The following is a 22,611-nucleotide window of genomic DNA, read 5'->3' on the forward strand; positions in this document are numbered from 1 at the left end:
CTTTAGAAAATATAATGTTCTGTATTTTTTCAAATCTGAAAAGGATCAAGACAGAAAGTGATGTATGTCATTTGAAAAAAATAAAAATGAATCCCGGGAAACCAGATATATTTTTGGATGTCTTGCAGATTAAAGAGGTGAAGGCGAAAGAAAGTAATCATCCAGCTTCACACTTGTATTTATGGAAACTTAATTCTATGGATACCCACAGATATATATATATATATATATATATATATATATATATATATATATATGTGTGTGTGTGTACGTGTGTGTATAGTTCTTGACTATTTGACATCCTGGTGTGACAAGAACACATGAGATTCCTCGTCACTAGAACATTTTTCTGAAAATTTATAGAAACGCTTTACTTTTATGTTATTTTTAATATTGAGAATTATTTATCCCCTCTCATTCTGCACACTCGAGAAATTTTAAGAATAGTATACACTAGAGAGGGAAGAAGGCAAACTCGGCCGCACGAAGCGGCTACAAAATTCGTGCACACGGGCGAATCAATAATGTATTTTAATTTTTTGCAATTAAATCTACAATAATTGAATCAAGAACAACAATAAGATACATAAGATGGAGGAGAAATATGTAACAAAAGCACTTATTTCTGTAACTCTTAACCCTATTAATTTCATGGACAAAGGTAGGAGTTTTTGATGAACATAAAGCTCAGATATTGGAGAGATCACAAATATATTAGTAACAATAATAAATTTTAAAAAGGCTGAAAAAATAAATTTGGTATTGGACACTTTACAAAAAATCAAAATCAAAATAAAAAATCAAAAGAAAATTCTATAGCACACACCTGTAAATTGCAAAACCCAGAGGAACTCTTCCAATTTCCAAACCCTTCTCTCTCACAAACTAAAAGTTAGCTTAGAGTGGGTTGTCCTGCACCTGGTTTGATTTGTTTTGTTTTTTGGTTTTTTGGTTCTAAAGGGTTTGACCAAAAGATACAGCAAGTCTCTGAAGATCCTTTGTGTACATCTCTGAAGCTTGTAAAGCTTGCTGCTGCTGCTGGTGGTGGTTCTGGTGGTGCCAAGATGTTGCACTCAAGCTGTTTGATAAAATGTGTGACTGAGATTCTGGTTTGATTTCTGAGTAAGTAGCAGGCTGAGAGGCTTGGTGGGTTCCCATCAGAAATGAGGTATTGTGGAGATATTCAGACCATTTGATCTCTTCTGGGTCGTCCGATTTTACCGCCTCCGGCGGCCACCAAGAAAAGGCTGCAGAGCTGTCGAAGTAGCCGCCGCCGCTGCTGTTGCTGTTGTTGGCATTGGAGTCCCAGGTGGAGGAGTTATCGGATGGGAGGCTGATGGAAGGCTTCACACGTGTGGGAGGAGGAGGAGGGGCGGTGAATATGGCGGAGCTTGATGACATGGACGGCTGCAGGAACTCTGGATTTTGATTGAGGAAGCTGAAAGTGCTGTTTTGATTTACTGCCTGGAGCCCCATATCCGACGACGAACCATAATTGCTTTGGTTATTGTGATGAGGAAAAGAAAAGTATCCCACAAAATCACAAGGCCTGCAACTACTGGGGGAGCCTTCATGTGTCAAACTTTTGCTGCTGCCGCCATTGCTGCTTATGAGTTTGGAGGTGGAAGAAACTTCGACCGGGTTGAACCGGTTTTTGGACGCTGAAGTAGGGTGCCTTGAACTCACTGCCTCAACCAGGCTCAGCTCATTGGATCCCACAGAGGCCTTCTCATTGCTTTTGTAAGTTGGGGAGAGCTTAATATTATTGTTGTTGTTAATTTCTTTGCCAATATTTTGATCAAGCACTTCTGAGAGTGGTTTGTGAGTGTTGGGGTCAATGCCTCTTAGCCTCAGCTTCTTCTTAATGCAGGAATTCCATAGATTTTTAATCTCATTGTCTGTTCTTCCTGGTAACTGGGCTGCAATCTGAGACCATCTGAGATTGCAGCAGCAAAAAGATTTGATTTTTATAATTGCCCAGAAGATAAATAAGAACAAAAATCTTAAATTTTAAGAAAAAGAAAAAAGAAAACCCAAGTTATTAAAACTATAAAATATATATATTACCTGTTGCCAAGAACTGCATGGAGTTCTATTATCAAATTCTCTTCTTGCTGTGAGAATGGCCCTCTCTTCAAATCGGGCCTCAGGTAATTTATCCACCTTAACCTGCAGCTCTTCCCACACCTCTGCAGACCTGCCAATACATCACACTATATATCACCTGAACAAAGACAACTCTTTCTGAACGGGACGATATTCTAAATTACTCTCTGGGACGGGCCATCACAACCGACACAACTTTAGTCCTGTGGTTTTTCCCCCCTTTGGAAAGTGATGAACAAATTGAATGGAGAATTAGAGTGTACCTGCTAGTTTAGGGACTGAGCTCCAGCAGCCATGGCCATGCTTGGTGATGTAATTGAGAAGCTTCTCATCCTCTTCAGGAGACCAGAGGCCTTTCCTTAGCTTCTGCTTGTAGCAACAAGAGTGCCTCCCCATGTGGAGTCCAACACTACACCTGCAATGCTGGCACAAAACTTTACAAAAAAGTGGCTGAGTTTTGATGTGAATTGTCAACAACAGCAAGAGAGGAAGCCTCTGATATGTATTCTTTCTAGGAAGTGAGAAAGTGGTGAATTTTGAGGGGAGAGAGAGAGAGAGAGAGAGAGAGAGAGAGAGAGAGAGAGAGAGAGATAAGGGGGTTAAGAAAATGAAATGGCAGCCCGGTAGGGAATCAAATTAATAGGAGAAGGCTCAAATAGAAATTAAAGTCACATTCTTGAGGGCGATTGGAGATTATAGTTTTGAATTAAATTTCATTTTCCTGAGGCAGGTTCCTCTACATTCCACTGCGGGGTCGAAGTCATCCTCTTGACCCTTTATACGGGGGGGTCCGACGCTATCCGACGGTCCATTTGCATTTGGATGAACCCTAGTAGACGGATAAGATCATAGGAGGAGTACTACTAGCTCAGGGAGATGGAGCTCCAATTATTTGACTTTGATATGTCTCATCAATGTTGAGAGTTTATAAGTCTTTGGCAGCACTACTTGTTGGGCATTTCTTATGAGACATATAACCAGTTCTTGAAAATTCAATTTCAGAAGCGCATGTTACTTGTAAATTTGAGCGTAAATAAGTTGATTAAAGAAGCATATTCTATTTCGCATTCAAATTTGAGTTACCCACTTAGATATAATATCGTTTTCAATTAAAAGAGAAGCGCATGCTAGTTAAGGATTAAGGTGATGTACTGATGTACTGATGTAGATGAATATCAATCCATAAACACATTTGTAAAAATTGAAAATGACAACTCCGTTGTTTGCTTTGAGTTTTAAGTAATACCCTATCTTATCAAACTCTTATCCTAAGATTCTCAACACTAAAGCAGCCACGTGTATTGGAAAAGGGAAATTTTCTGATCAAAAGAAATCTCTAGGACTAGTAATGTTTGCTCATATAGGTTTCTGTAATAAATTGTTGATAAATGCGAACGAAGGTTGGTTCAGTTAGTAAGAACGTGCTTATAGTTAACTTTTAATCCAAGTTTGATCTCTTTTGCCAGTAGGATGCACAATTTATAAAATTTCTACGTAAATCTATATCAGTGACAGTTAGTAATTAGGTGTCACATGTAAGTCCTTCATTCTTGAGGTTGTGGGTATGTCTTGGCGCTGGTGATAAGAGTAGTCAATCTCCCCCTAAGCTTTTTGTTACCAAAAAAAAAATGTTGATAAATGAATCTTTGCGCACTCATTATTTAGAATTATTCTCGTGTTTATTGTTAGACATATTACGTATTTGAATTGTTAATGAAGTAAATTCTAAAAAAAAAAAAATGTATGACTTAAATTGACAATTTGAAAAGAAGAAAAAAACGTTAGGAGAGCGAACTTCTTAATCGTTATTTATCAAAAAATTATGTCGATTAAATGTTTTCTAATTATATAGATGATTAAATACTGAATACTCCATTGATACACTCCTTTGTTGACCAACTTTTCTGTCAGATACTTCTGGTATTATGTTGACCTGCTTTCTTTTCTATTTGCGTTTTGGGTAATTTTGCCCAAATCATGATTACTTTGAAAAGTTTCATAATTGATGTAAAAGAATGAAATATTCCCAAGATAGCAGAGAAATTTCAAAGAAAAATAACCCAAATTCTGCCAACTCCTCTGTCTTGCCTCCTTGTTTCCAATATAAACGATATACTACATTAAATTTATCTAAATTACGTGAAGGGAGATTCGAACTCAAATGCAGATGGTAGAGCACACTTTTCATGGCTAAGGGCTGCCTTAATTTTGTTCCCATTTCATTTTATCTTCTTGCTGTAAGCAGCAAGTTGTATTACTGTGTGAAATGCTAATTAAAGGTATGACAAATGAAAGAAGTAATCACTAATTAAAGGAAAATTTCTTTAATATAAATTTGACAATAATGACAATTAGCATAGCTGTCCTTTTTTTAGTTGATTATGTATTTTGAAAGCTTAATGAGGACAAATGGAATGAATTATTAAAATTAATTGCAAGCTGAGTTCAATTAAGACGATGTGTTTTCACCTTTCTGTATTTGTTTATCTATATGGAAAAAAACAACATAATTAAGAAAAAGGCCATAAACTTGTGTTGGCAGAAGCGTCTACTAATTGGACAATATCGATATCATGATAAAGTTACATTATTGAATATTGAAGCAAAATTTATACAGTTGAGGCACTATGGCTGCCATGGCTAAGGGTTTTGAAGGGGTTACATCAGCTCTATAATTAAAGGCTTTGGAGGTTAGAGAAGGTATTGTTGTGGTGAGAACAGGGGTTTTCGAAAATTGTTTTTGAGAGCAATTCCCTCCGGATCGTTTCAGTTATTCTTCGTCCAAGTCTTGACACACCACTCCAATAGGGTAATTAGTGATTGAGGACGCAAAAGAATTGTTGAAAGAGGTCACTGGTGGTTGTGATACACATATATTTGTTGTCAAGCTAACTTTGTTGATCATCGCTTTGCTCAATTTTTATTGGATATTGGTGTAGTGGATTACTTGCTTGAGGAATGATCGGATTTAATTTTTGATATTCTTGTTGTTATATGTAATATTCGGGTGGTACTTTTTCTTCTTTTTTCAATTTTTTTCCTACTAGATTTTTTCCGAGCAAGGTTTTACCGAGGCCACTTACCCAAACTTCTCAAAATATACCGTGGCAAATGTTATGAGCAAAGACCTTAATATGGTATGAATAACTTAATGTTCTTACTTATAAATTACAATAGTAATTTGATAAGCTAAATAATGTAAAAATCAGAAAAGAAAAGAAAAAGCGAAATTAATGAATATAAGAATGAATATAAATTACAATATTCTATTATTCTGTATTGCAGAGTATATGCAACAAACATCCAAAACTGGTAAATGTTTATAGTTTCCCAAATAAATAAATCTCCTTAATCACATTTTATTATTAATAATAATTGTTTTGTCTGTGATAGCCTGTCAACTTGTTCTTGTATTATGAAGCTTTCCTTGACTTTAGCAATGTCTGAATTCAGAACATCCTGCTGGGAAATTGGATATTAACACCCTACGAGAAGATGCTCGTAATCTCGATGCCTCATCATATGAACCATATGAGCTGTTTTTATGAAGTCAACTATTGTTGCATGTTTATTCTCTCTTGTTCTTTTTAGGTTGATAAAATCATATATGTTTAATGATAATCTGTCGGCTTTGCTGTCATTTTTATATTTTCGCTTTTGTTTAATCTATGTTTCTGCATATTGAAACTGGTTTTTTAACTAGGTTTACTTCTTTGCTTATATAATATAATATTTTTGGTCGTTTTTTTATCTTTTTGACCCTCCATTCTAGGGAATGAATCTCTGTCTTCTGCCATCAAATGATTGGAAGGTTTAAAAAATTTCACAGTCCAACACATGTAACTTCAGTTTTTTTTGGGGGAATACTAATTATCCTCTCTTTTATCTTCTCTCTTATATTATTGTCTAATGTTTCATGAACATCAAAATTGTTTTTTTTTATATAATAATTCTGAAAAAAAATCAACTAAATTAATTAAATGAAAATTTATTAGTTTATTCGATTATATTCAATCCTTAATTAATCAAGTTGAATTAATACTAGTGTGATAATCGGTCAAAGAGTTATTCTCTGTATTTCACAACAGTTAGATGATTAAACGTTTTACGTGGTGGTTGGATTTTTGCATGAAATATCTTTGAAGGATGACCTCGAAGGTAGATAGTTTTGATCATAAAATCATTTTGCCAAATGAGAAGCCTTAGGCATGGTAAATTGGTAACTGCAATATTACCTGCAGTTTCTTGGTGCATGCATTTAGTCTAAAGCCTCAAGAAAAACAGGCTAATCTTATTAATGTTGATATCAGTGAAGATAATGTTTACATTACTGTACAATCGTCACAAGGACAAGAGGAACATAAGGTTGTGGCTCTTAAACACTTAAGTAATCATGGCCAGACAAAGCTTGGGACAGATCTAATCCAAAATCACTTCTTGAAATTAATGTGTATTTGTATATTACGAATTGCTGAGCTGGACTTTGGCCACGGAAAAAGGTTGAATTGAGTGAATGAATATATACTCGAGAACTTACAATATGAAGGGAGAAATATTGGTCCCCCAAGTTTATCAGCTTCAAGGAAGAACACATCGAACTGAAATTGCATAAAAAAAGGTTTGTGGGGCTTTGTTAATCACCAATTAGCAAAATATTTAGGCCCATATATTGCCTTTATTATTAACTTAATGGTCCACGATGCACGTTGCCATAATGGAGAGATTATAACCGTTTGAAGGGGAGGAGGATAACATTTGCTCCAGTGTCAGTTTCCAAAAAAAATAAATAAATAAACATTTGCTCCAGTGTCAGTTGTATACAATCATATCTATGTTCATATAATTAATTTTGGAATGAAAAATATCGACATATATATAAATGTATCTAATTGGTAACATCCGAAATCTCTCTCTCAAAGACCTAATATGGGAGAGAAACTTGTATTGGAAGAATTTACTGTGATCATAGTGTCCTCGATCACTTATACAAGGTCATGAAAAGAGTCTTATAAATAACCTTATATTAGTAGTATAAAATATCACGATGATATGAACCCCGTATCAGATAAGTCTTTTTCTACTCATTTGAATGACTTGTGTCTTTTGTAGTATAGTCTTAGTTATATAAAATTGCGTAAATATTTATTTATAAGGGAGACAGTGAATTTTTTTATTCAAACAGTCATCACAACACCATCATTGTGCTGGGGGCTTTCCCTTAAAATCGAGGCCGTGCATTTTTCTTTTTCCTTTTTCTTCTTTTTGAATGTTTCTACTTCTATATAATTAAACTACCTCTTTAACTGTGTCATGGTTTCTACGTTGATTTGAAGTCATTAGCATTCCAGTCAAAAATGTCGACCAAGTAAAAAGATCAATTAACAGTTTATTATACATCAGCATAGTGTCACACAGTATGTCTTGCATCAGATAAGAATTAATGGGTTTAATCTTAGGGTTACAACCACGTCGGAGATAAGCATGGGCAAGCGCAAGAGTCCGACTTGTGACAGACGGTGTAAGAGGAGGCGGTTTCACTCCGCTGGATCAAGTCTTGTAATCTAGCTAAACTACTCATGATCAATCACATGACAAATCATACATGTACTGCAGAACTTGGTTATCTTCTTCCATTCATTCCTTCATGTACAAAAGATAAATATGTGAGTTCCCTTTACAGAAATCTTCCACTCAGGTTTACATATATTCTGTGGAAACATGGCAGTCTTATCAGATTTTAGTTTTCTGTATCTTAGGCAAAGTGTGATGCATCAAGTGGAGGGTTTTGATAACTAGTAATACTACTTTAATAAAACTCATCATTTAGGTAAGTGTAAAATTATAACTTCTAAGTACTAGAAAGGGCACAATGTAAATGAAATTCATGAAGGGAGAGGAGGGAAGATAATTAGAAGATCATAATAATTAGAGTTTTTATCACAAATCGTCCCTAAAATTGACCATCACCATCAAGATGATCCCTGAAATTGAAAATCAATTAATGTAGTCCCTGAAAATAGGTGCCACAAATCAATGTGGTCATCCTGTTACAATTTTGGTGGTCAGGTGATGCAAAGAAAGGCGAGGTCTCCCTTGAGATAATGAGGTTATAGCCAAGGTGCATCTATTGTTGGTTGAAAAATATTTCCACACCCCTTCTTAGGCCTTGGTTAAGCCTTGTGCCTTCGAGAATTTATGGAAGGGATCTCTCTTCGAAGTAGGCCCTACTATAAGAAAAAATAATTTCATTGTGAAAAAGGTATTTAGACAATTTTTTTTATTAATTATTAAACCCACATTAGCACATAACAAATTTTTTTTACAGAATAGTGGTGGAATGATCATATTGATTTGCGACACCTATTTTCAAGAACTATATTGATGGTGTGGGTCATTTTCAAAGACCATTGATGGTGTGGGTCAATTTTAGAGACCATCTTGATGGTGTGGGTCAATTCCAGGGACCATTTATGATAAAAACCCGTAAATCTTGTGGGACCCATTTATTTGTCACATTAGCACTTAACGAAATTTTTAACAGAATTATGATGGAGGAACCATATTGATTTGGGACACCTATTTTCAGGGATTACATTGATTGATTTTTAATTTCAGTGACCATCTTGATGGTGAGAGTCAATTTCATAGACCATTTGTGATAAAAACCCTAATAAATAATAAATAAATAAATCATTGAAATGGAGGGAGGCACAATTCATATGCCCCTTGAAAGATGCCTCTTTTGCATTATCCTTAAAGCCATCTTTTCATAAGCTAATTCAAAAAACAGACAACTAATTGACAGCAAAATCAAAGAAATAACACTTTTTTTGCTAACTAAATTGCAGAAAATAATTCCAACCCACTCAAATTAAGTCAACATGGGAAAACTTAATTTGGGGTGTAACTGAAGTACATCCCTTATTATTAGCATATGTCACGTGATGAGAAAGAGATTAATATGAAAAAAATATCGCGTGTTATATATACATTAGAATATTTTCAATGAGGGAAAGATTTACAAACAACTGAGGTATGCCCTCATGATAGCATGCACCACACTGAAAAAAGTTGGGTTTCCACCATAAAATCAATTGGCAATATGAGAAGTAGTCCAATTACTTATAAGCATATGTAAGGTCCCTCATTTCTCCGATGTGGCATTGATACTCTGAACACGCCATCATTTCTCCAATGTAGGATTGATAATCTCGGCACACCCCCCCCCCCATCAGTGTGGCAAATTTTCAAGCCTACACATAGAACACAAATCTGGTGATGTAGAGTACATTTGGTCGTTAGGCTTCACACAAGGGGCAAACTACTCTGATACCATGAAGAACGTTTGGGTTCCACCATAAAATCAATTGCCAATATAGGAAATAGTTCAAATTACTTTTAAACACATACAAAGTTCCTTCTTTCACCGATGTAGGATTGATACTCTCAACACATTATGTATATCACTCATCAGGTGAGCACTACATGAACATTGTGACAGCTAGCCAAGTCTTTCACAATGTGAGCGTGCAGGCATGCAGACTTGCTTTGCAGTCATCTTATATATCATTTCCCCTTCACATAGTTAGCTCTACCTCACTCAATCTTCTGCCTGCATTATCTTTCCAAGAGTAGAGCTGCTCTTAAGTTGCCCATAATCTAATTAAAATTAAAGTTTGCAAACTATCATAGCAGCCAAACAATAATATTCCGGATTTTTTGGATTTTGGTTGGGTTTTATGTGATTATGCATGTTTGTGCACTAAGATTATGAATAAGATAGATACCCTTTCCACAAACTACCCAAATGTTATGGCTAGAAAGTGCTGCAGCAAAATCATTGTTTTACAAATTCTCGCTTAGATCCTTGCCTAGGCGCTAAGCGACTGGCTACTGCCCCGATTAATCTCTACCTATTTGAATATTAAGGGTGCCTAGACCAGCCTAGGGGTCCGTCTAGCCCACCTAAGTACAGGCCTAGGTTGTGATTCTTACTTAGATAGAAAATAGATTAAACTTTCATTTTACATATTTTTTCAATAAATTGTAAGAGACTTGTTTAATATTTGGATGAACACTCAATATATGTTTGTTTCCCATATTTTCAATATGTCCTAATACTTTATAATCTATATATGTCATTTTGTTTTGCAATTTATGTATCCCAATACAATTATGTATTTTTTTAAGTATAAGTAGACATTTATTTATATGTTGTACAATAAACTTAATTAAAATTAAAAAATTAAAAAAAAAACCGCCTAGGCCCTTGCCTAGATGCCCAAGTGCTAGGCCCCTGCCTAGACGCCTGGCACTAGACCCTTACCCATCTTACTAGCACCTAGCATCTTTTAGAACATTGAGCAAAATACTGGTATGAAATGTAAGGGGAAAAAAAAAATTTGTGGGAAACACACCACATTGTGTTGCTGGGGAGATGGATCTAATGGAGCCTAGAAAAGGTTACATTTGAGATGACCTTAATGTGATCAACTCAATTGGCCCATTAGCGCCAATTGGAAACATAAGCACATGGCTTCTCATAAGAATTAAGTTAAATCACAACTAAAACTTAATTATCTTGTCCGAGGGAGAGTGATGATGATAGGAAAAGCACGAGAGCATCAGCATCATGAATCGTGACGTTCGCTTAATTACCATATATGGAAGCTTAAGATGTTATTAACAATCATTATTATGTAAAAATGCCACTATTAATTCCACAGTGATCCCCATATATATGATAGTTATTTTAATAGGGTTTTAGCATCTTCAGCGACATAAAACCACCTTGAAAGAGAAGGGAAGGTGCAAATTACAGTGGCAACCTTTTTTTTTTTTTTTTTGTACAAAGGATACTTCTACAATTTACAATTAACTTGTCCGTAATAATTAATAATGTGTCACAACTTAGTATCAAATTCACTTCAAATACATCGTTTTTGCATTTATATATGTTAAACCTGAGACCTTCTGTAGTCAAGTAGAGACTGCGTACTGCTAAACCAACTATCAGTTGAAAATTACTATGTGAATTGACTTTAATAAGAAGATAAACACTAATTATAAGAAGGGTCTGAAGGTAGCCAATTAAGTTATTAATCCCATCAATTATCAAAAGCTTTGTCTGGTTGAAATGCTCCCCTTGTACCCCATCTTTGAATAATTACATACTTGCTTTTGCTTTATAGTGGGAAATGAAATGATAGTCAACTTTCTTGCCTCATTTACTTGATTACTTTTAATTTTGGGGGAAAGCCTCTGCCCCTAATTGAACTGTTTGAGATTCTAATGGGAATGATATCAGAAATTGTCTTCTCAATCAGTGTGCTTCAAAGAACTGATGTCAGACTCCCATTGGGGCTTTCCTTAACAGATTTTGATTAGAGGTGTCGAATCAAATTCATAACAAAAAAGAAAAAAAGAACAAGGAGGACCATGGCAGACACTTCAATCTCTAATCCATCACAGTATAATTAGGGCCTAATTTTAAATCCATCCCTTCCTATAATCTCAATTGCAAACAGTTATTTGAACTTCTATCCCTTATTGTATGTGAATTTTACAATGAAATGGCATATACATATATTAATATCAATAGTTGATAATTATTAACATACGCATGAGTGATTGCAATTGACATACGCGTGAGTGATTGCGATTGACATTCACTTGAATATTTTTTTCCTTCTTTTTGTGCTCGATAATATTTTTTTCCCCCTTTAACCACTCTTTACACGTACGATTTACCCATGGCGTTTTCATTAGCAGAGATTACTTAGAACTTGACACTTGATTAGGGTTTGTACATCACATCATACTTTTCTGGGTGGTTTAAACTCGAGATTCTTGAAGAGCACCAGCATTTTTGTAAATTCAATTTTGCTGGAAGCTTCGTTTAGGTAGACACCCATTGCTATGTAGATTAATGAAAAACTTTTTAATACAATCACACTGTCACGTAGTGTTACTAATTTACTCATATTATATTATGCGTAGTCCGTAAAATATCAATTATGGTTTACTCAAATCATCGCACGTAGATTACAAACATCATATGATAATGTGATCGTTACACCCAAATCTTCCAAGTTTCACAGCCTAAAGAGTGAATCTAGTTATCCAACATACACATTCCGTCAAATAGGCTGCAAGATGACAATTTCAAATGTATTCTAATTAAGTTTAGAGATATTGAGAATACTAATTGGTGATACTATAAATAACTGACTGTTTGGACTTTGCAACATTATCATGTGACAGTATTTCAGTAACTCACAACAATTTTTTAACAGGTGCATTATAGACAAGATCTCAGCTAATGGTAATATAAATTGGGTATATATGCTCTTAGGCCTCGTTTGTTTTAATTAGCTAAGATTAGACTAGCCAGTACTAATATCACACGTTTGGTATGGGCCGTATGACTCTGGACTAAGTTAAATGAGAGTAGCTCGGACTCGTGTGGACTCTGGACCTCGTTAAGTCGTGAAAAATTAGTCCCACGTGAAAGCAAGGGATTGCTAAGAAACCTTACTACACTATCACCACACCCCTTGAGTGAAGTGAACTGGTGAGAGCGAGCTACTGTTCTTCATCAAAGCTATCTATCATCGAGTGAGCTTCATCCAGAACAAGTCTCCTCTCTCTCTCTCTCTACTAGATCGATATGGAATTGTGGGAGTTTTCTTTTCTTTTCTTTTCTTTTTTACTTTGTTTAGGGTTCTTTTCTTGGGGAATACTTTAGCAAGTTTTCGTGCAGCTCGCAAGGCCGTGAGGCCAATAGAGTTGCTCATGAACTTGGTCAATTTGCCATAAAAATTGATAGTTATTTCTCTTGAATTGAAGAAGAGTCATCTGGTTGTCCTCTTTTCTCCATGTTGATGTTGTGCCCATTTGAGTTTATCAATGCACTAAAAGTTTCACTATTCTTATCCAATTTAGTTTAAGCCAGGTCAATCTAACTTAATCTCCGAAGCCAATCCTCTCCAAGACAATCCGACGTAACAAACAAAACCTCTCTGCATTTTTGGTTTCTGGGCTGGTTAGGCTTTGTGGGTACTTGGTAATACTGGATACAGAGCCTCTCAAACCTAAAAGCCAAGATGAAAACAAGAAGGCTCAAACTCAACTCTGAAGACCATGGGCTTTTATTCAACGAGGCACAAAGTTCTTTGAAAATAGGAAGAAGAGACATCTATATGAACTGAAGCTCTGCCACATGACACGACGCCCACAAGTAGCTTTTGGGCTTTTTCTTTTTGCTTTTGGTCAATTGGTGGGCTGAAAATGTCAGTCACATCACATCTTCACTTTTCCTTTTCTTTAGGGTTAATAAAACTTTACCAACAAGTAAGGTAACATGTTCTTTTAATTTCCATCACATTCATCCACATAGTAATAATACATTTTTGGGGCTTTTAGATCTAGGTCCAAAAACATAGATGGTTTTTAGGAGTGAGTCCAGTTATCTAATTATATGTTTTTATTTCTTTTATACTCATTTTATATATTTTTTAAATATTAAAAATCAATTAAAATCTTCTAATATTATGCATTTTTCAACTCCAAGAAAATCTAATTAATATCTTACAAAAAAAAAAAAAACTAATATACTAACATAAATTATCTACAAAACATTCTACCTTAACTCAAGTAACAAATATATGAATATATGTTATACATGTAAGCGAGATATGAAACCTAACTAAAAGGTAGGAAAAAACATAATATACATACAAGTAAGACACATTAATTTGTGACACGTTGATTATAAAAAGAATCTGTCATATAGATACATAAAAATAATTAACCTGTCATATAGGTTGATTATAAAAAATAAAAATAAAATCTATAAATGGCGTTTAAAGCACGAGGAAGAACAAGAAATAACAAAAAATAAAAATAAAAAGAAATAATCAAAGAGATAATTAGGAAGAAATTTGATTTTTATAATAAATCTTATCATTGAATAGATAATTATTGATAATTAAATAATTAAATTTAAGGAATTGGACTTATTTTAATAAATTGGACTATTCATACTATTGGCTAAAAAAATTGGACTTATATCAAGTTTTCCTACCTTTTTAAACAGTGTTCGGGCATATGTGTTTTACCACATAGGTGAAAAGTAACAATGTTTATTCAATTTGTTGCAGGTCTGATTTTCACCGATCCTTCTCTTCCTAATATTTAACAATTTAATCCACTAATGCTATTGTTTGTTAAAAAAAAAAAAAAAAAAAAGTTGTGTTCGAGATGAGGTATTCTGAGGTGTCATTTGGGGTTACATGGGACTTAGCTTGCATCATAGAATTAAAGTACCTTATTTAGCAATTCGATTTTCGCAACTCTAGACCCTGACCTGGTGTTTAAACCCGGAAACCTGACACTTCGATTCTCAACCAAGACAGCCTAATCTTCGGACCATTCATATGTGACCAAGGATTACAAATTTCACGACTTTGCAATCATTTCCATTCAAAATCCTATGATTTTTTAATCCCTCTCTTTTACATTTTTTCCTTTTACCGTGTACTATTGAGCGGTTCAAAAAAGCAACGATTAGATCCTGCATATATTAGAGAATATGATCCCACATCAGTCATATGACAAAATAATATATAATTAGTATATGAGATATTTTACTCCTAGTATCATTGAGGCTTTTTCTAATAAAACTTTGCACGTAGCGATTGGTGGTTAAGTTGGAATAATATCGGTGATGTTGGTGGTAACCTATGTTGGGCCTGAAAAGTTTATCTTGGTAACAGAGCAAGCTATTCTCTCGACACTTTATGGGCCCAAGTTACTAGGCTCGAATTTGCTTCCTTAAGTTGGGACCAGTGATCATCCAGCTAGAGCTTAACCTGAAAACCTCGGCCGTGGGATTACTTACCTGGAGGCAGGGAGTACTACTATTTGTAAGGAAAGCTTTTGAAAAGTTGCGTAGCTCCATCTTAAGGGTATTAACTGAACTGGGTCTTCGAAAAGATTGGCGTTGACTCCAGTGGCCAAAGACCGACCGAGATGACTGGGCCTTTGAAAAGATTGGTGTTTTCTCCAGTGATTGAAAATTACTGACCATATTGGCTTTAGCTCTAGTATAGTGACTTGACCAATTCTAGATGTGAGGTGGTTTCCTTAGTGACCCCGTGTGGAGCCACTCGTGAGAGAACATGTTAGAGAATATGATCCCAAAGCAGGCATATGATAAAAAAAATATATCTTTAATATAAATGAGTTTTCACCCCTAATCTCACCTAGGGTTTTATGATAAAACCCCAAATTTAATAATAAGTAGTTAAGTTAGAGACGACATTAACAATGTTGGTGATGGAACGATTTGTACCTAAAAAGTTTATCATCATATAAGAATCTAATGATTTTTGCAACGGTTATATTTCGTATGAAGCTTGTACGTAACCGAATCCCCGTCTAAGTCCTTTTCCCAAGGTTAAGAAAACGTTTGAACATAAAATAAAAAATAAAATCACAGAAAATATAAATATCATCAACTGGTTCTCCATATCTATAAACAAGTACACCCGTGGATTCCAGCTTCTTGGGATTTATTAATTGGTGCTGTGCATGGCCGCCATGACCCCAACGACATTGACTCAATAATTTTCATTTCGTTAAATGTCAGAAGCTTTTGGTGCTTTTTCACACCCAATGACCCCAACTTCAGTTATCACACGCAAGGAATTTGTATGTAAGTTAAATGTATTTATCTTGCATTTTGAAGTTTCAAATTCGATTCCCCTTCTTCAATTGTATCAAAAAAGAAAAAAATAATTGTAGTTGTCACTTCATTTATATATGAGTAAAGCTGGGAGATTAAATTTTTAAATAAAATTTTGTAAACTAAACGACATAGAAGTTGATGATTAAATTATTATTTAAGCATTGATAAACATGCTCATTTCTTATTGGTGACACACCAATAAAAAATAAGTAAGTATATTAATCAATAGTTAAGTAATAATCTAATAATTAGCATCTACATATTTAAGTGGATAAACAAAAATAAGTTTTCTAATGTAATCATTGCTGCTATGGCAAACCATGTGATGTGGCTTTCCCAAAAGGATTTTTATTTTTTTTCCCTTTGCTTTGCTTTTGGGATTCATGCATTGCCTTCTTCTCCTTTTTCTTTTGCTTCTGCTTTAATCACTTGATCTTCACTTACTACCAAGCAGAAGCGTTAACCTTTTCTGTTGATCACTCTCATGGCTGCTGAAACTGTTGCATCACTTCAAATTCCTACCACTGATGAGGTTTGTTTCTTCAGTTTTTACTGTGATAATTAAGTGTTTTATTGATTAAGTATATGAACTTTTTTGGGAATTTAAACTGGGTATATATGAATGATTTCGTTCATGATTGTATTTTTTTATCATATGTATTTTTTTTATCATCAGTACCAACTTGGAGCAACATAGAAGTATACCTTGTTTTTCTGGTTAATTCATAGGAGTAAACCTTGTTCTTAGGGTTTTGTAAATTTGGAGGAATCTGTTTTTTACTTGTGTCCATCATATCATTACCTTCTTTTTTTTTCTGTTTAATTAATGGAAACTGATCAGATAAGATATTAAGAATATGTGGGGTATCGGATGTACTCTATGTAACTTTCATATTTAGGGTTTTGAAAATTTATCCCCACAATGAATAAACTGATGGGTGGTGTATGTTTAAGATGTTCAACAAGTGATATACATACATATGTGTGTGTGTGTGTGTGTGTGTGTGTGTATTAGTTGGTTTGAATTTGTATACATATCTGGGATTTTATGATTTGAATTGGATATCAAGAGATCTATGTAAAATTACAGATTCTAAAAGAGATTGGAAGCAAAGTTTATTTCTATGTGAAGTTCTCTTTCTGAATGGATTCATTTATTTTCCTTCCGATCATTCTTAACCATTGCATCAAGTTGAGAAGAAAATAGAAGGCGAAAAGGCTTCTGAACAAGATGGTGTTTCCTTAACGGTTGCAACATCATCTGAGCCTCCAGCTGCAGCAGTTGAGGCTGAGAAGGCTGCTGCTGCTCCTGCGCAAGATTTTCCGCTTGTGGAAGAAATAAAAGTGGAAAATGAAGCCATTCCTGCTTCACAAACACTCGATATCCCAAAGCAAGTGGTTGATGCTGTTGAGAGCCTGGCAGAGACTAAGAGCGCAAATAAGTCTGTAGGAAGAGAAGTACCCAAAGAAGTGGCGATAGATAGCATTGAAATAGTTGATGCTCCTGTGCCAGATGTTCCACTCGCAGAAGAAAAAAAGATAGAAAATGAATCCATTCCTGATTCACAAACATTAGATATTCAAAGTGTGGTTGCGTCTGTAGTGAGAGAAGCACCGAAAGAACCATCCATAGATAGCTTTGAAGTAGGGCAAGTGGAGGAACCGAAGATAGTTGATGCTCCTCTATCATCAATTGTAACCATTGAGAATCAAGAGAAGCCTTTGGAAGTCACTTCGGACGAAGGATCCATAGCAACAGTCAAAGACTTAGATGTGAAGGACAAACTAGAAGAATCTGAGCACGTAGAGCCTGAAGAGAGAGTGCAGGATGAGATGGAAAATGATGAAGGCTCTATAGCTGAAAAGACTGAGCCTACCAGAGTCTTGGAGGAAGGGAAAACTGAAACAATGGACGCACCTAGTCTAGCTGTGGAGGAAGAACCAGAAAAGCCCAAACTTGTGGAACAAGAAAAGAAACAGGATGAAGTTGGGCCTGAGGAAAGTGTTGAGGTTGAAAAAGTGAAAGATGACGGATTTTCAGTTGATAAGGTTGAAGATTCAACAGTCTTGGAAGAAGCGAAAAATGATGAAGATAACAAGCCTAGACTAACTGAAAATCTTGGAGCGGCTTCACTTAGTCGGGAAGCTCAAATTGAAGTACAAGATGAAGGGGATGCTTCTCTACCTGACATCGCAGAAAAGTTCGCAACTGAAGACGAAAAGAAAGAATTAAGTGCTGTCAATGTGGTTGAGAAGCTAGCAGAAGAGCCAGCTGTGGAGACTGAAAAGGTCGAGGAAGAGAATGTGGAAATCGAAGAAAACGAGAAGAGGAATGTGATTCCTGAGGGTTCAACTCAAATAATTAAAGAAGATGAGAATAAGGAATCAAGCGGTGGTGATGTGGTTGAGAAGCTAGTGAACGAGGCAGATGTGGAACTGGAAAAGGTTGAAGAAAACGAGGTGGAGATTGTAGAGGATGGAAAGAGAGATTTGGTAACTGAGGATTCAAATCAACCAATCATAGAGGAACAAAGGAAAGAATCAAATGGAGGTGATGTGATCGAGAAGCTAGCGGAGCAGGCTGAGGTGAAGTTGGAAAAGGTTGGAGAAGATAATGTGGCAAAGGATGTCGAAACTGAAGATAATGAAGACAGGAATGCAATAGCTGAGGATCCGGCTCCGCTAATTGAAGAGGGTGAAAGGAAAGAATTAGGCAGGTCTGATGTAGTTGGGAAGCTAGCAGAAGAGGCGGCAGTGAAGGTGGCAAGTGTAGGAGAAGAGGTGGTGGCAAAGAATGGCGGAATTGAAGAGAACAAAAAGATAAATGTGGTAACTGAGGATTCAACTCAACCAATTGATGTGGTTGAGAAGGTAGCAGAAGAGGTAGTGGTGGAAACAGAAAACCCTGCAGAAGAGAATGAAACAAAGAATGTGAAATTTGAAGACGACAAAAACAAAACTGTACTTGAAGAGGATGTCAAGAACTCTATTATTTCTCCCACTGAATTTATAGAAAAATCATTTGAGGGAGCAGCGAAAGATGCTGAACCTGTGGTGGAAAGCGAAGCAGCAGAAAAGATAGAAAATGGGACTCCAGCTGAAGTTGAAACCAAGGAGGAGAAGCCGGACGAAGTCACTAGAGCTGTTGAAGTTGATGAACCACTTAACGATTCTGAGCAATATGAATTAGAAGTTAAAGGAAAGGAAACTGTTAAAACGGATGCTGATCAATTGGAGAAAATTACAGACAAAGTTGCGAAACCTGATCCGAATGTAGAGCCTCCTCCCACCAAGGATAGCGATCAGGCAAAACCCCCCAAGGACCAGCCAAAGGAAGTTCCAGCTAAGTCCTCTCAGAAACAGTCGAATAACCTTCTGTCAAAGGTAAAACAGTCACTGGTGAAGGCAAAGAAGGCTATCATCGGGGGGAAATCTCCAAGCTCGCAAACTCCTGCTACCGGAACTAAGGAGGCTATCAAAGTTAAATAACGAGATGGAATATTAATTTGCATCTTGGCTTGTGTTTTGATGGTAAAAGGATGTGTGCGTATAGAAGATATAAAGGCTCTGCCATAATCAGTAGTGTAATGTCGTGTGTATATTTGTTAGTTTTCTTCCCCTTTTGATGCTGTTGATTTAATTGTAATTACTGTTTGAGTTTTCGGCACACTCAGCTTTGCGGAAATTATGGGCATTCTATCGAAGACTTCTGGGGAAGTAGAAAACACATGAATCTTACTGTTCAATCACCCACTTGCCACACGCAACAATAGCTCATGGGTACCACAGAAAACTTTGCCAAAGTTCTCTGCCAAAGTTGAGCACGTGAAGCTTGCAGCTCCCACTTCATCACTCTGACCAAGAAGGGTAAAAGAATAGCAAATAAACAGCACTAACAAAGTTTAAACCCATAAATTTTGAAGGTCTAGCTACCATATTATTACCCACAAGGGTAAAGGAACAGTACCACTGCTGGATAATTGGAAAGTCCCTGTGTGTCAACCTCTGTGCTTCGTGGCAAGGTAGACTAGCAAACATGCCCAACCTTTACTCACATTCGAGAAAACACTCCCAATAAGATTGCTTGCTCCAAAATCGAAGAGGCACCGTCCTCCGAATCTCGAGAGCCAGACTCCCAACATGACTACTTTCTTAAAAATCGAAGAAAAGCTTCGTGGCAAGGTAGACTAGCAAACATGCCCAACCTTTACTCACATTCGAGAAAACACTCCCAACAAGATTGCTTGCTCCAAAATCGAAGAGGCACCGCCCTCCGAATCTCGAGAGCCAGACTCCCAACATGATTACTTTCTCAAAAATCGAAGAGATGCTGCTCCCCGAATCTTCGAGAGCCAGACCCCCAGCATGATTGCTTTCTCAAAAATCGATGAGGCATCGTTCTCCGAATCAATCGAAGAGGCGCTCGCTTTCTCAAAAGCTGGGCTGCTCAGAGACCACGAGGGCCAATCTCAGAAATCGAAGAGGCACCTACTTTTCTAGCCTTGTCAGCACCTGTCACACGCACACTCAGCTTTGCAGAAATTATGGGCATTCTGTCGAAGACTTCTGGTGAAGTAGAAAGCACATGAATCTTACTGTTCAATCACCCACTTCCCACACGCAACAATAGCTCATGGGTACCACATATAACTTTGCCAAAGTTGAGCACGTGAAGCTTGCAGCTCCCACTACATCGCTCTGACCAAGAAAGGTAAAAGAATAGCAAAGAAACAGCACTAACAAAGTTTAGACACATAAATTTTGAAGGTCTAGCTACCATATTATTACCCACAAGGGTAAAGGAACAGTACCACTGCTGGATAATTGGAAAGTCCCTGTGTGTCAACCTCTGTGCTTCGTGGCAAGGTAGACTAGCAAACATGCCCAACCTTTACTCACATTCGAGAAAACACTCCCAACAAGATTGCTTGCTCCAAAATCGAAGAGGCACCGTCCTCCGAATCTCGAGAGCCAGACTCCCAACATGACTACTTTCTCAAAATTGAAGAGAGGGTAAAGGAACAGTACCATTGCTGGATAATTGGAAAGTCCCTGTGTGTCAACCTTTGTGCTTCGTGGCAAGGTAGACTAGCAAACATGCCCAACCTTTACTCACATTCGAGACAACACTCCCAACAAGATTGCTTGCTCCAAAATCGAAGAGGCACCGCCCTTCGAATCTCGAGAGCCAGACTCCCAACATGATTACTTCCTCAAAAATCGAAGAGACACTGCTCTCCGAATCTCGAGAGTCAGACCCCCAACATGATTGCTTTCTCAAAAATCGAAGAGGCATCGTTTTCCGAATCTCGAGAGCCAGATACCACAGACCACTTTTTCAAAGTGCTCTGACAGAGTTAAAACATGTGAAACTGGCAGCTCCCACTACCGTGCTATGACCAAGCAGGGTAAAGGAATAGCATTACTACTTGTTGTTAGGGAGACTCCTATATATGTCGACCTCCATCCCCAACGGACAGGCAGACCTGCAAAAATGCTCAACCCTTCATCATATCTGAGAGGGCACTCCCAACGAAGCCTTTCGAAATATTCAGCTTTCTTTCCCCCCGATAATACCTCTGCAAACAAGCTATACTAGAGCAAGAATATCTCATATCATCAGGGTTAAAAGCAAGAGTATCCCATATCATGCTTTTTCCCTGTCTTTTCCTTTGGCCTTGTTTTTACCTGCAAGACAAGGAGAAAGAGAGCAATCAGTCAGCAGTTGGAATCAAGCTTCCAGCCAGGAACTGACTGCCTGGAACCCCTTACCTGATTAATTACCTGGCATTGCTCTCGAGTACTCATCTTCAACATCTTATGTTTCCAGGGAAGATTCCGCATCTGCTTGAGGAACAGATAGGGCAAGTGCGAAGGATACAAGGAAGCATGTGGAGACAAGCGTAACAGCACACGTGCCGATACATCCATTACTCTGTCAAAAGCAAAAGTATCCCATATCAGCAGGGTGGAACGTACTCTAGATTTGATGGACTTGTTTTGACCCTCAAATTCTTCAGTCGGCCTTATACTCTGGAGGAAACCAGAAAACCCTCCAGCTCAGTTCAAGAATAAGCCTGTGGAAAGTTACTTCTTCAAAAGCAAAAGTATCTCATATCATCTCTTCTCATTTTTCTTCTCTTTATCCTTCATGCTGCTGCAAGATGGGGAGAAGGTGAACAATCAGTCGGAGCTCTGATTGCTTACCTTGTCTGTCACCTCTTTCAGCAGACCCCCTAGCTCGGCGACTTGGGGGACTCCTACTACATGGTTTGTATCGCGCTTGACCAAGCCTGAAACTACAAGTAAACTTCAAGTGAAATTGATACATTACCTTGTGCATCTCCACCAGTTAAAGATACCACCCCTGGATGGAGGAAGAGTACTTCCAGAGAAGATGCCACATCTACCTATGAGACAGATAAGGCAAGTCAAGACGACACCACACTCCGATACTTAGAAGTTTCGTGATTACGAGATCATTCTCCCACAATATTTCCTAATGTCATTTGTACTAAATCATTCACTTGTACTCACTAAAGGAGAGCTTGAACCTATGTACTTGTGTAAACCCTTCACAATTAATGAGAACTCTTCTATTCCGTGGACGTAGCCAATCTGGGTGAACCACGTACATCTTGTGTTTGCTTTCCTATCTCTATCCATTTATATACTTATCCACACTAATGACCGGAGCAATCTAGCGAAGATCACAAAAAGCGACCGTTTTCGCTACCCAGGATCTATCTTGCAAG

The 22,611-nt window shown here is 36.8% G+C and overlaps 2 protein-coding genes across 2 annotated transcripts; one reads left to right on the plus strand and one right to left on the minus strand.

Annotated features, from left to right (window-relative positions):
• Positions 1–619: 619 nt before the first annotated feature.
• Positions 620–2,854, minus strand: LOC126619542 (transcription factor MYB61-like). Its single transcript, XM_050287947.1, has 3 exons — positions 2,370–2,854; positions 2,068–2,197; positions 620–1,936 (listed from the first exon to the last, which is right to left on the minus strand). The coding sequence occupies exons 1-3, from the start codon at positions 2,500–2,502 to the stop codon at positions 955–957; spliced, it is 1,245 nt and encodes a 414-aa protein (XP_050143904.1). The 5' UTR covers positions 2,503–2,854; the 3' UTR covers positions 620–954.
• A 13,405-nt stretch (positions 2,855–16,259) lies between these two features.
• LOC126619538 (chromatin-remodeling ATPase INO80-like) lies at positions 16,260–19,516 on the plus strand. Its single transcript, XM_050287933.1, has 2 exons — positions 16,260–16,392; positions 17,049–19,516. The coding sequence occupies exons 1-2, from the start codon at positions 16,341–16,343 to the stop codon at positions 19,343–19,345; spliced, it is 2,349 nt and encodes a 782-aa protein (XP_050143890.1). The 5' UTR covers positions 16,260–16,340; the 3' UTR covers positions 19,346–19,516.
• Positions 19,517–22,611: the final 3,095 nt, after the last annotated feature.

The sequence above is a fragment of the Malus sylvestris genome, chromosome 4, assembly GCF_916048215.2.
Source record: "Malus sylvestris chromosome 4, drMalSylv7.2, whole genome shotgun sequence".
NCBI classification, from domain to species: Eukaryota; Viridiplantae; Streptophyta; class Magnoliopsida; order Rosales; family Rosaceae; genus Malus; species Malus sylvestris.